This window comes from Osmerus eperlanus, chromosome 15, assembly GCF_963692335.1.
Source record: "Osmerus eperlanus chromosome 15, fOsmEpe2.1, whole genome shotgun sequence".
Taxonomy (NCBI): domain Eukaryota; kingdom Metazoa; phylum Chordata; class Actinopteri; order Osmeriformes; family Osmeridae; genus Osmerus; species Osmerus eperlanus.
The window spans coordinates 11,903,694-11,916,532 of NC_085032.1; the positions used below are offsets into that span (position 1 = coordinate 11,903,694).

The following is a 12,839-nucleotide window of genomic DNA, read 5'->3' on the forward strand; positions in this document are numbered from 1 at the left end:
CTCTAATACAAACAACAACAAAACAGAAGTGAGAGTCACCATAGACAGATATTTTGGTCGAACAGACTTCCACCAAGAACAAGGATAGTATCATATCGGTGTTTACTACAAGTAGCCTGCTTCTATGTGAAAAAAACATGCCAGACCACAGCAGACAGTGCAGAGCACGTGATGCTGTGGTTAAGTTTGAACTATAAAAGCTGTAGAAGATGAGCCAGGCAGTGATATGAGACAGAGACTTCACACTGAGGAAAAAACACACTCAACACTGACACATATTGCCTATTGTCTGACCATAGGCTGGGTAAGACTGCATTTTTCTCTATATCTGTTTTTTTTTTTTTGCAAATTATGTTTCATCAAAATATGACACATTTTATGTTGCTACTCTGTTGTAAATTACACTTATCATTGAAGTAAAACAAATCCTCAAATCACAAAACATGTATCAAGTGTAAGTTGATTTAAGTATAAATCAGATTTTTATTAATACACCTACAGGTAAAATGGCAGATTTTTTTGAATACACAACAGAAGACCCAACAACCGATGAATTTGTGAGTACAATGCTGTTAAAACTAAAACATTGTGTGTCTGAAGATTAAACAAAATATTTTGAATCTGACTATGATCTAATGTATGTGACTGTCTCTGTCTACGGCAACACCAGATAAACTTTGTTCTCTTTGTTATTTGGTACTATTGCTTTCACAAACAGACGCTTCTCCACTGTCAGCTATGGCATTTTGCACCTCATCCAGTTAATTAGGCATTGTAGTCGTGGCAGAGTGCCTCACCTGGGTAATGTGGTTCTCAGACCTCTCCATGTACGGAACGTCTGGTGAGTTCTTGGTCACATTGCCACACTTCAAAAGAGTGGAAGTTTCACAGTAGATCCCAGCTTCATCTGGTGGGTGTTTACAGTCTAGTTGCAGGAGCCCGGGGTTGTGTTTAGGTAGCGCTCTGGCTGCTTGGTGAAACAGTGCAGAGGAGGCAACATGAAGAAACACAGCAGTGATTACATTAATGTGATCGCGACTGAACATTGGAACCACAAATCAGATACCAGGCTTTGTGCAGAAAGTAATACAGTAGTACAGTGTACTACAGTTCAACAATTGCATCTCAATAACTTAAATTGCTTACATTAATATTGTTATTAATACTACGAATTCACATATTAATATTAGCATTGTCAATATACTAAGATGGCAATTGAATAGCGAGAATCACAGACTACTGGCTCTGCATATGCAAATAAGCATTTAGCAGGATGCACATTTGGATTGGAGCCACACTGTAACATGTTTACCAGAGCTTACATCTCCGTAGAAAACCATAGCAACAGCAAAGGTCACAAGAGGCAACAGCAGCAAGATTTCCACTGAGCGCGGAAAGAAATCTACTGTTATCTCGCCCCCCCTTTAACTTTATCTCCCACACATCTTTGTTACCTTTGACAGTTTGGGTATCATTGACGTGCAGAGCCCCCCTCCAGTTCTCTGGAGCCCCTCGGAATTGTTACCGCCCCCCTCCCCCCCCCCCTCCACACACACACACACAACAGCCCCCCTCCATCCTGGCACGGGTAAGTACAGGAAGTGGGCACAGCGGTGTGGTTTCTCACACCTGTGCCTGAGAGGAGGAAGCCGTCTGGCTAGGCCGGAGCGTCACTGGATGCGCCTGATGATGTCAGAGAACACGGTTCTCTGTGCTTGCACAGACCCACACTGTAGACAGGAAACATCAGGGAACTGCAAAACTGTCAGAGATTCATGATCCGTTATCAGAGGCAAACAGTATACAGATGGTGAGAGGCCCTTGCAGTTTTGGCATCAAGGCTCATACGAAGTAACACAGAACTCAGAACTTGTGAACTGTTACGAAGCACATGACAGCATCCACTCAAGAGTGTTGCATAAATAACTCTGTCCTGTGATTGGTTTGTGTTTGCAGGGCTCAGGGTACACTGACGACTATGACGGCAGCTCCACATCAGGGTTGTGTGAAAAGAGCGGGGTGCGGGACTTCCGTGCTCAGTACGAGCCCCCGCTCTTCTGGGTCATCTTCGTGCTGGGCGCCATGGGCAACCTGATGGTGGTGTGGATCTACACGACGGTCCGCCACCGTCTGAAGACCATGACGGACATGTACCTTCTCAACCTGGCCGTGGCCGACCTCCTGTTCCTGGGCACGCTCCCCTTCTGGGCAGCTGACGCCCTCAAGGGCTGGGAGTTTGGCCTGGGCTTCTGCAAGGTGGTGTCGGCCGTCTACAAGATCAACTTCTTCAGCAGCATGCTCCTGCTCACCTGCATCAGTGTGGACCGCTACATCTCCATCGTCCAGGTCACCAAGGCCCACAACCTGAAGGGCAAACGTCTCTTCTACAGCAAGCTGGCCTGCCTGGGCGTGTGGACCATCTCCATTCTCCTGGCCCTGCCTGAGTTCATCTTCGCCCAGGTGAAGAAGGGTCAGCAAGACCTGTCCTTCTGCACGATGGTCTACGGGGTGAACCTGCACAACCGGACCAAGATCCTGGTTCTGTCCCTGCAGATCTGCATGGGGTTCTGCCTGCCTCTCGTGGTGATGACGCTCTGCTACTCTGTCATCGTCAAGACCCTGATGCAGGCCCGCAGCTTCGAGAAGCACAAGGCCCTCCGCGTCATCTTGGCCGTCGTGGCTGTGTTTGTCCTCTCCCAGCTGCCGTACAACAGCCTGCTGGTGATCGAGGCGTCCCAGGCTGCCAACATCACCATCACCACATGCAGTCTGGTCAAGCAGTTTGACGTGGCAGGCCAGGTGGCCAAGAGCCTGGCATACACCCACGCCTGCATCAACCCCCTGCTCTACGTGTTCATCGGGGTGCGTTTCCGCAGGGACCTGGTGAGCATGCTGAAGCGGTGCAGCTGTGCCCTGGGGCGTCAGGGGAGCCTCAGCAAGACTGTCCCCAAACGCCCCTCCGTCATGTCAGACACCGAGAGCACCCCCGTACTCTCCTTGTAACTGCTCCCTACCCCCCCCCCCCTCCCATGGTCAAGGAATTTCCCTGGACTCCCCCCCCCCCCCCCACCCATCCTGATGGAATGGCTTGCTGCCTTGTCATCTTCATGCCCCACCACTTCATAAAGATCTCATGGTTGGTCTATCTTCTGGGGGGTCATGTCCACTATCGCTTTTGTCTTAGAAAGATACAGTACAATGTGCAGCTGCTACTTCTCTGCATGCACTCCTTTAATCTTTCTGGTGTCTCACAATACTCAAGTGACAACTGTCTAGTTTTACTGAATATCATGCATATCAAGCGGACTGCCATCTAGAAACTACTACATTGTGGATCATTACATGATCAAATGGAGAATGTACCAATTTATGTTTTGACCCATGGTATGTCTGCATGCCCCCCCCCAGACATAATCTCCACCTGCGAGTACATCCCTACTCTCCTCTACAGACTTATAGTACTTCCCACCCATTATAGCTGAAGAGCTGTCTTTGTTTCACATTGAGGTCATTCAACATTTAACACAAGTGATACACCAAAATCATTCAGTCCTTGTATAAACTGTACATTACTGTACATAGGTTGATTAGTGTAGGTTGATTCATTATTTGTGTGTTTGTGTTTTTATTGATACTATCATTGTACTCTCAGTGTTAGCTGTGTGCATTTTAGAGGCACCTGGAAAAAAATGTGGTACCAGAGAAAAAAAAAACAATAAAGAAATAAGTAAAATGTTCTCGCTTTCTGTTTTATTGGACTTTTCAAGATTGTGGTGTCTTAGTCTCTGCTTTAAGAAACGCAAGGAGAACCCAGGAGTTAGCCGTTATCAGCTCAGAAGAACAAAAGAACCCAGACAGGCCTTGTCAGTCCCCTGGAAGCAAAAACTGGGAGAAGGACATTTAGTGTGATAGATTTTACTTCTTACTTTCATAGATAAGAGAAAGCTGATGTGTGTTTTCTATGGTCTAACGTACTGTCTGTGGCAGGAAACAGTTGTGAATGTGGGTTGCTTCTTCCACAAGACTTTCACTATGAGTTCAGTTTTATTAAAGTCTACTGAGAGTCTAGTTGGAATCCGAACACTATCAAGCGCTGTTGTCTCATGTTGGTCTACGTATGACTGGGCAAGTTTCAGTCTGAGTGCCACAGGATGCCCCAAGTAACTGGCATGAGAAATGTTTGTGCTGATTCATGTTTTCACGACGTTAACTCACCAAATGACACTGTGGCAGAACGAAGGAGGATGTCCTTGGATGATAGAACAAAGACACGGTTGTTTTAAAATGGCGTCTTTGTGGGAAGCCAATTGAGAACTTCATATTTAGAGAAGAGATGGATAGGCTTCATGATATAGCTACTAAATTCTATTTTGAGACATTTTCTATTGGAATTTTGTATTTTGTAAGTATTAATAACAATATTAATGTAAGCAATTTAAGTTATTGAGATGCAAAATTTGCAAACTACATTTTCATTCTGCCCCTACCACAATTAGAACAACTTGTCTCAAATTTGACAACCTGAGGTTGACTAGCGCATTCCTGTGTGTTGGTGCTGCTTTAGAAATATGATATCACTGCAGGTTTGAAAAGTTAGATAAAATGTTTAATTTTTTAGCAGGCACTCTTATCCAGAGCGACTTACAGTAAGTACAGGGACATTCCCCCGAGGCAAGTAGGGTGAAGTGCCTTGCCCAAGGACACAATGTCATTTTGCACGGCCGGGAATCGAACCAGCAACCTTCTGATTACTAGTCTGATTCCCTAACCACTCAGCCACCTGACTCCTAGATAAGCTATATGTCAGAGTTCTGGTCATACACGATGACAGGCACTTTACAGATTTTGTAATCTACCATTCAATTGAAATAAATCACACAAATGTTTTTGTTTAGGCCTGTGTGTAATGTTGTCTGGTACTTTGTATCCCAGAGAGAGAGAAAAAAGCAACCCTGGTATGTTGTTGAGGTTGGTGAGGTTAGCCCATCACCCGGTTTACCTGCGTCGCTCAGGTAAGACCACATGCTTGCAATCATCTCATCGGCGCTGTGCCTCCTGCTCTCACGACAGGAAACCAGTTGTCATCAACAACAACGACAACACGCTCTGTTGTACCCCCAGCGACACCCACGCGGTCCAGTCAAGAGAAGAACAACCAAGGGGACAAATAATGACAACCATAACCATTACTTCCCTTGAAGGTGTTTAACTGTATTTTCTTGTGGCACATTGTTTGAGGACCGTTTGTTTGCTATTTCAGCTAGATCTTGTATGAATGTCAATCAGGGCTCTCAAGTCACACATTTCAGCAATTTCTCACGCTCTCACCCAACACCTTGAATTTCTCACGCTAATAAATAAAGGAGAAATATTAATCAACCACAAGATGGCGGTGCGAGCCTGTTGATTGTGGTTTTCACTTACATTGAGTGACCGTTCACTCATCGAGTTAGCGCCATCTAGTGGCAGCAGTAAAGACGGAAACGTTTTTACTTTTCTTTTGTACGAGGCTTCTGCTCACTACTTTTTTACAAGAAGGCAATTTAAAAGAAAACCGCACAAATCAAAAGCCTGGGGGAAAATTATTTTCACTATATTGAATTTTTACATATGGTAATTCATGTTTTGGGAATGAAAGCTGAAACGATGTATGTAGGAAAGAGGCATGTGGCAGACTCACAACTGGAGCAGCACCTGTGTCTGAGGGACATCCCATCCATCTTTCCTCTCCCCGGGATTGGACTATCTCTCTCTCTCTCTCTCTCTCTCCCTCTCTCTCTCTGTTTTTGTGTGTATGTGTGTGAAATGGTGTGTAAGTGTGTGGGTGTTTTGGAGAGAGAGAGGGAGCTAAAAAGAGAAACAGACATAGAATAAGAGCGAAAGTAAGAAAGAAAGAAAGAAAGAAAGACAGTAAGAGAGAGAGGGAAGAAAGAGGGAGAAAAAATAGAGAGAGTGTGTGTCAGGTCTCTGAGTAATGGCTTCAGTGTACCAGCAGGGAGCAGGTTGTGGCGTGTGACCTGCTGACCCTGCCCTGCTCTTGCTCCTGCTCCACAGAGGGCCCAGCCCACAGACCAGAGAGAGACCCGGGACAACACCTCATGTATCAGCTATGACCCACTGGCCTGGAACACCACTGACTGTTCTATACCATGTTAAGTTCTGTACAACAAACATTGTTGAAGAAGCAAATGAGAGGCTCCTGAGATGGTGAAAGTTGATTCAAGACAAGAATGAAGTGAACTTCAGATTTTAAGATGAAAGAACAATAAACGAAACAACAAATAGGACAAAACATATGGTGGCTCACAGGAATGAACTGTCTCTTTCACTTTCTTTTTCATTCTCTTGACCACTTTTTCTCTCACATATACTTGTGGGAGATTTATAGAGATATACTCTCTCTCTCTCAATCCCAAAATGAAGAGAGGACAGGAATGGAAGGAGGACCTCCACAATCACAGAAGCCCAAACATGGAAGCTCTTATCCTCCTCTATCTCTCCCTCAGTTATTATTTCTGCTCAGCTCCCTGGCTGGGGGAATGAGGGACGTTTCCATTTCATGCCAGTCATTTCCAGGCCTGTGTGTTACCTGCGTGGTGATAAGTGTGTGACTGACTAGTGTGTGTCGTTTGTCACTGTCCAGCTCAGAGTGACAGTGCCAGATTGACGCTGATGATGAGAAGAACCCTTGTTCAGGCAAAGGCACGGCAAAGAACACACGAGCAAAACACACACACACACAAGTGCAACACACACACTCACACACGCACACACACAGACATAGAAAATCAACAACTAGACCGTTTGCTGGTAATACACAATATGTAGCAGTGTCAAAGTGATGATTGCTTTGATATGAACAAATAATGCTTCTCTGCTGCTGTGCTGTAATCCATCTCACGAGGGCCTGCAAACAGCAGAGCACATCAGTTCAGAGACACAAAGACACATCCGCAGAAGGACTTAATCACGGAGGGGAATTCTCTTGAAACAAACATCCAACAAACAATTAGTGTCCTCCATGTTAAAATGCTCTGCAGTTGATTCTGTCTGCATAGGCTTCACATGCTCAGCATCCTCATCACAACATGACTAACAGCCTGATTGATTGACTGATATATTGATTGGCTGCCAAACTGCTTGATTGAGTGACTTACAAACTAATCAACCAACTAAGTTATTGATCTAACGGGCCATTTTAAAACACATACAGCAAGTAAGTGTCCATAACTAGACAGTCCATCCCTTCAAGCCCCCCCCCCCCCCCCCCCGCTCTTTCTAAATGCTCCCACACAAAGTGAAGATGCGTCGAGGCGTCCGTTGCCCGTTGGGGAGAGAGGTTTCTGGTTTCTGGAGGAGAGCAGAGACTCTGGGCCCAGCCTCACCTGAGGAGACAGAACAAAAGAGCTGTGCAAACCTGTAGCCCAACACAGGGAGCTCCCTCTTTGATCTGGACCGGAGAGAGAGAGAGTAGTTTGATGAAATATGATATTGATGAAATATTGATGTTCCCCCATGGGGACCCCTGGTCTGCTTTCAGGATGCGTGTGCTGGCCCACACTCTGCTGTTCTGGAGTGTAAACGTGCAGGGTTGTGAGACTCGAAGGGATGAGATGGTCCTAATGGTTGTAATGCGTCTTAATGCTGCTGAATGGGCCCCGGCAGGGCAAGATTGGGCAGTCATTTTGAGCGGGATCAAAAGAAGAGAGGGTATCTGTGCTGCTTCTCCTCCTCCTTCAACATCCATAACTACTGTAAATGGTGTGGTGTCTGTGGGTTAGGTCTTAGCAGCGCAGAGGCTGAGAGTGTGTTCAGAGACTGTGTGTGACATCCACTCTCATCTGGGGAGAGAGGTCAAGTACTGCCTGCCTGAGGACACCAGATTATGGTGTCGATGCTGTTTCATGTGCATATTCTCAGAACTTGAACTGGTGTTTTGATGCAATTATTTCATTGAGACAGATTGATGAGAAGCCACTTTTTGCATGATTTTGTGTTTTAATTTAATGTTGCACTCACATCCTGTTTGCAGTGTAGTACTCGAGACCGGTGTGGTCTCGAGACCACTTTTTGAAGGTCTCGGTCTCGTCTCAGAATCGACCGCATTTTTACTCGGTGTTGTCTCGGTCCTGGACAAAGAGGACTCTGGATTTTAAGTTGGTCTTGAGTCGGTATCGTCTTGACTCGGTATCATCCTGTCTTGGTCTTGACTTGGTCTCGACCCCTCAAAGTCTTGGGCTTGTCTCTGTCTCAATACACTCTGGTATTGGTCATGACTTGGTCTAGGTTTAGGTGGTCTTGACTACAACACTGCCTGTTTGATTAAAGTGAATTAGAATTGGAATGGAACTAAGCACTGAGATCTGGTGTGTATTCTCAAAAAGATGTTCATCTGAACTTCAACAATGACTCTTTAATGCAACTATTCACTCTCCTAAATAAGAGAGAGAAGAATAGTTTCTGACCCAATATTCAAATACTCACAAAGCCTAATATCGGCGGGTATAGTGTGTAACATGATTTGAAATGGTGGCTACAAAAATTTGATTTGAGTCTGGAGTAAAGGGACCCACATTCTTCCAGCAACAATAACGACATCCATCCTGAATATTGATAACCGCCTCAAGTGCTTTTGTCTAAGATCTTTGTAGGCCAACAAACTTCAACGAGAAAGAGACAGAGAACCAGAGAGAGAGAGAAAGAGTAAAGAGAAGAAAATTAGAGGAATTAATCGCTCTCTCACGCCGACGTCCGGGCACAGAGATAGACAGCACGCAGAACGACTCCTGCAGAGGGCCTGTGATTATTTCAACTTAAAGGGAAGGAGGGAGAGAGAAAGGGGAATAAAAGAGAGAGAGTGGTAGAGTGACAAAGAGAATAAGGGAGAGAGAAAGACTTCAGAGAAGCCAGGGGCAGGAGATAGTCTGGGAAAGGTCTCGCGTTTAAGTGGAATTAACATGCTCTTCCATAGGAGGCCATTAGATAATCATATTCATACCACACAAGGCTCTGAACCCCCCTCTCTTTCTCTGCGCCCCCTTTAATCCTCTGTGATAAGGGTGAGCAGGCGTCGTGGTTTCATTATGTCGTCATTTGGAATCCGCCTGGGATACCCCCGGGACGCTATCACAGGGAAATTGCTTAAATAGCCGAAGTGGATATAGGTTTGCGTTTATTATTTCTGACAGATTCAAAATAACCGCAAAATATCCCATTCCGATTACAGTTGGTGAGAGCCTGTTATCAGTCATGCACACTAATGGGCCCTCTCATACACACAATATACCTCCGCCAGCCACAGAGAGACAGGAGGGAAGGAGAGAGAGTGAACGTGGAGGATTGGGGGGGGGGGGGGGTGAGGAGTGGCGGGTTGGTGCTTTCTCTCATTGTTTTCACTGTTTGCTCTTTGGTGTGTGTGTGTGTGTGTGCATGTTTGTGTGTGTGTGTGTCTGTGAGTGTAAGTGTTGAGGAGGGGCACTTGAACTTTGTGTACACAGCTTTGCGACAGATAGCCTTCGTGCACTCCGGCAGTAGATTAGTAGACTAGTCTATAAACTAAAGAAAAAACTCCTTTGTTGAATGTTTGTTTGGCCCCAGTAGCCCTGCTGCTCTCTGTCTCTCACTTTCCCCTCTCTTTGGGAATAACGAGTCATAAACAAGTTTTTATGCAGGTAAAGCAGTTATCAGGGAAACAAGGAAGTGCTCCATATCTGTTTTGACTGAAATGTGCAGCTCTTCCAGTAAGCTGTAGAAGAGATGGAAGTGTAACAGGATAAAGTGTTTAAGTAACTGAGATGTGCTTAACCAGTTTGAAAAATTAATTGGTTATCATGATTCTACCCAAGGGTGTTGACGAGGTTGTGTCTGACATGAATGAAAGCTTTGCATGTGCTTGTTTGATAATGATGCATCTATGGATAGACAACCCCTTTTTAGCATTACCTTGCACAGAAAGAATGGTGTCTCTCAAGTCGATGAAACAGCAAACCATCTTGCTGTACTTTGGCACTGTCTCTAATGCATTGCAAGTGGTCACATCTGTGTAGATATCGTATGGCTGTGCTGCTAGATCCATTTCACTGAGACATCTGTCCAGAGGGAGGGAGTCAGAAAGAAACATCCAGACCTCTCCATGCTGCTCCATACTGGCCAGGCCCCCTGTGATTATGCTTAGAAACACGCATATTTACTCTCAAATCTTCATACCCGTTGAGTGAGATCATGGATGAAATGACTATTGAATGAAACATGTTCACAGTGTTTTCAACGGTCACCGTTCTAAACAAAACAGGACTTAAAAACAAAGAGTGCATTTTATGAGATGTTACATGTCCATAAAGATAAATATACTATTTATCAAACAGTAAAACAGGAGACTGTTTAAGACCATTTCTTATCTTAACTGTGTGTCAGTGTGTGTACACTAACTGAGAGTAAATCCATATGTGTCTGAGTTTGTCTGAGTCCGTAAAATGTGTCTGTCTGTGGGCTCGTGCATGTATTGTGTGTTCACGTGTGCTTGTGTTTCTGTGTGGGGGTGTTTGGGGGGAGTGTGTGTAAGTGTGTGTGGTGTACAGAAGGGCACCTCCATGGCTGTGTAGATCCCAGGTCTGGAACAAACAGTAGTTCATTCTTAATTGGGGTGAGATGAGGGGCTTAGAGGAGGCCAAGAAGGGACCCGTACCCCCTTTCTTTCTCCTCCAGAATCGCTTTGGCTCCAGAGGTGCTTTTGATGTGTGCTTTGGCTCTCTGAGTCCTACTTTGGAATATGTTCTTGGGAGACCATTGGTTACTTGCCTCCAGGCAGAATCTCAATCCCAGGGATCCTGGCCCTCTTTGATGAAATACTTTCGGGAGCTGCTAACCCCACTGATGCCCATGTGCACTCCTCCCCTTCCTCCTCTCCTCTCTTTTCCTCCCCCGCTCACCACCTCCCTTCCTCCCCCTCCCACTCCCTCTCCTCTTCATAACAAGGACTTTATCTCTGTGTAGTCCAGGCCAGATGAGCTCTGCCTCACAGACTGACAGGAGAATTACCCTCTGAGAATTACTCTCCTGTCCTCCCTTCTCCTGGGTTCTCCTTCTCTCTCCTCTCCTCTCCTCTCCTGGGTTCTCCTTCTCTCTCTCTCCTCTCCTCTCCTGCTTTCTCCTTCCCTCTCCTCTCCTCTCCTGGGTTCTCCTCCTCTCTCCCCTCCTCTCCTGGGTCCTCCTTCTCTCTCCCCTCCTCTCCTGGGTTCTCCTTCTCTGTCCCCTCCTCTCCTGGGTTCTCCTTCTCTGTCCCCTCCTCTCCTGGGTTCTCCTTCTCTGTCCCCTTCTCTCCTGGGTTCTCCTTCTCTGTCCTCTCCTCTCCTGGGTTCTCCTTCTCTGTCCTCTCCTCTCCTGGGTTCTCCTTCTCTGTCCCCTCCTCTCCTGGGTTCTCCTTCTCTGTCCTCTGTAGTTCTCTGCTGTCCGTTCCTCTCCTTTGTTTCCTTTTCTTTTTGGGGGGTTTGTTGTTGTCACAGGAACTAGGGTTACAAAACTCTGGACACTGATGGACTGCCTTGTTCATATTCTACATTTATCTTGGTATTTATTATCTACTTTGTGATAAAAACTCTCCCATGATTTCAGTTTTAAAAGCCTGTCAAACTAAAGTGCCTGCTTCAACATGCATTTGTATTGTACAAATATCAGTTTAGTTCAAAATAGGCCACGTTTTTGTGTTGCATGTTATTTTGGACTGCTATTATTGACTCTTAGTCTGTGCATGACAGGGTTTGGATATGCTTTGAGAAGCAGTCAGACCTGATTGATTGGGGAGTATTAATTAGTCAATATGCATCTTATTAGCACAAGGTCCAGGAGGGATGGTGGGGTGAAGGAGGCCTCAGAGGGAATTGTTCTGATAGGTTCCTCTGAACAACAGAAGGCTTTAAAATATTTACTATGTTCCAGCTTTTGCTTAGAGGAAAGAGTAGGCTACACGTAGCAACTATATAGATTTTCTCACTTCTCAGCTCTGATGCTGTTGTACTTGACGTTCAGGTGAGCAGAACGATGGCTGACCGTTGACATGACCTCTTGACCACACACACAGTCAAGCCTTGCAAACCGATTAACCAGTGAATCTCCTTCCCAAACCTCCACCTCTTCATTGATTGATGCGAGCCCCAAAAGACTTCTTTAACTACATAATTTCCCTGTATATTGATTATGTATATTGATTATACCTAACCTTACAGAAAGGCTTGTTTCTCCTTTATATCGTAACATTAGGTCTTATTCCGATGGCAATGCCCGGGAGACCACTTAACACTTTCCCGCTCATAAATCGACAGCTTCCCTATCGTATGAGGCTGAGCGCGTCACGTTAATTCCACCGCATACGTGAATTGGAATTATTGTGAATAGCTCCGGGCACGAGGCCTGTCCTGTATAAATTGACGGATTTATAATTAAATAATTAAAAATAATTCTCTTTCTAAATGTCTTAATTTGGAACGCAGCTTGGCACACTAATAACCATCTAGGACGTCTACTCAATTCCTAAACATGCATGCATGTATACTACCATTTTAAAATAGCTGCCGTTAATTATCATAAACAAAAGGAAAATTATAGGCTGTTATAAATTTGCATTAGAGAGAATAAGACAAACTTCAGATAAATCACATCTTCAGTAGCCTCAAAATCCCGTTAACCTATATCCTGGAAAAAGGTAAACCGCGGAGATTACCCATGCCGGGTTGTTGTAACGGTCCAACGGTCCCAAACGTGTACACACCGGCTCAAGAAAGCACGGCCCGGAGCAGAGCGAAGAGAAGGAGGGGGACGGGGCAGTATAGAAAAAGAGGGAGGCA

The 12,839-nt window shown here is 45.3% G+C and overlaps 1 protein-coding gene across 1 annotated transcript; it reads left to right on the plus strand.

Moving 5' to 3' along the window:
* Nucleotides 1-212: 212 nt before the first annotated feature.
* On the plus strand, nucleotides 213-3,737 carry ccr9b (chemokine (C-C motif) receptor 9b). Its single transcript, XM_062480210.1, has 3 exons — nucleotides 213-304; nucleotides 502-557; nucleotides 1,957-3,737. Exons 2-3 carry the CDS (start codon nucleotides 507-509, stop codon nucleotides 3,001-3,003), a joined length of 1,098 nt encoding a protein of 365 aa, XP_062336194.1. The 5' UTR covers nucleotides 213-304; nucleotides 502-506; the 3' UTR covers nucleotides 3,004-3,737.
* Nucleotides 3,738-12,839: the final 9,102 nt, after the last annotated feature.

What these genes read in the sequence shown, in the direction of transcription:
- ccr9b (XM_062480210.1), top strand. Translation starts at nt 507, where the DNA reads ATGGCAGATTTTTTTGAATACACAACAGAAGACCCAACAACCGATGAA. An exon ending in ACCCAACAACCGATGAATTT is followed by an intron (nt 558 to 1,956) that starts GTGAGTACAATG and finishes TTGTGTTTGCAG; the next exon opens with GGCTCAGGGTACACTGACGA.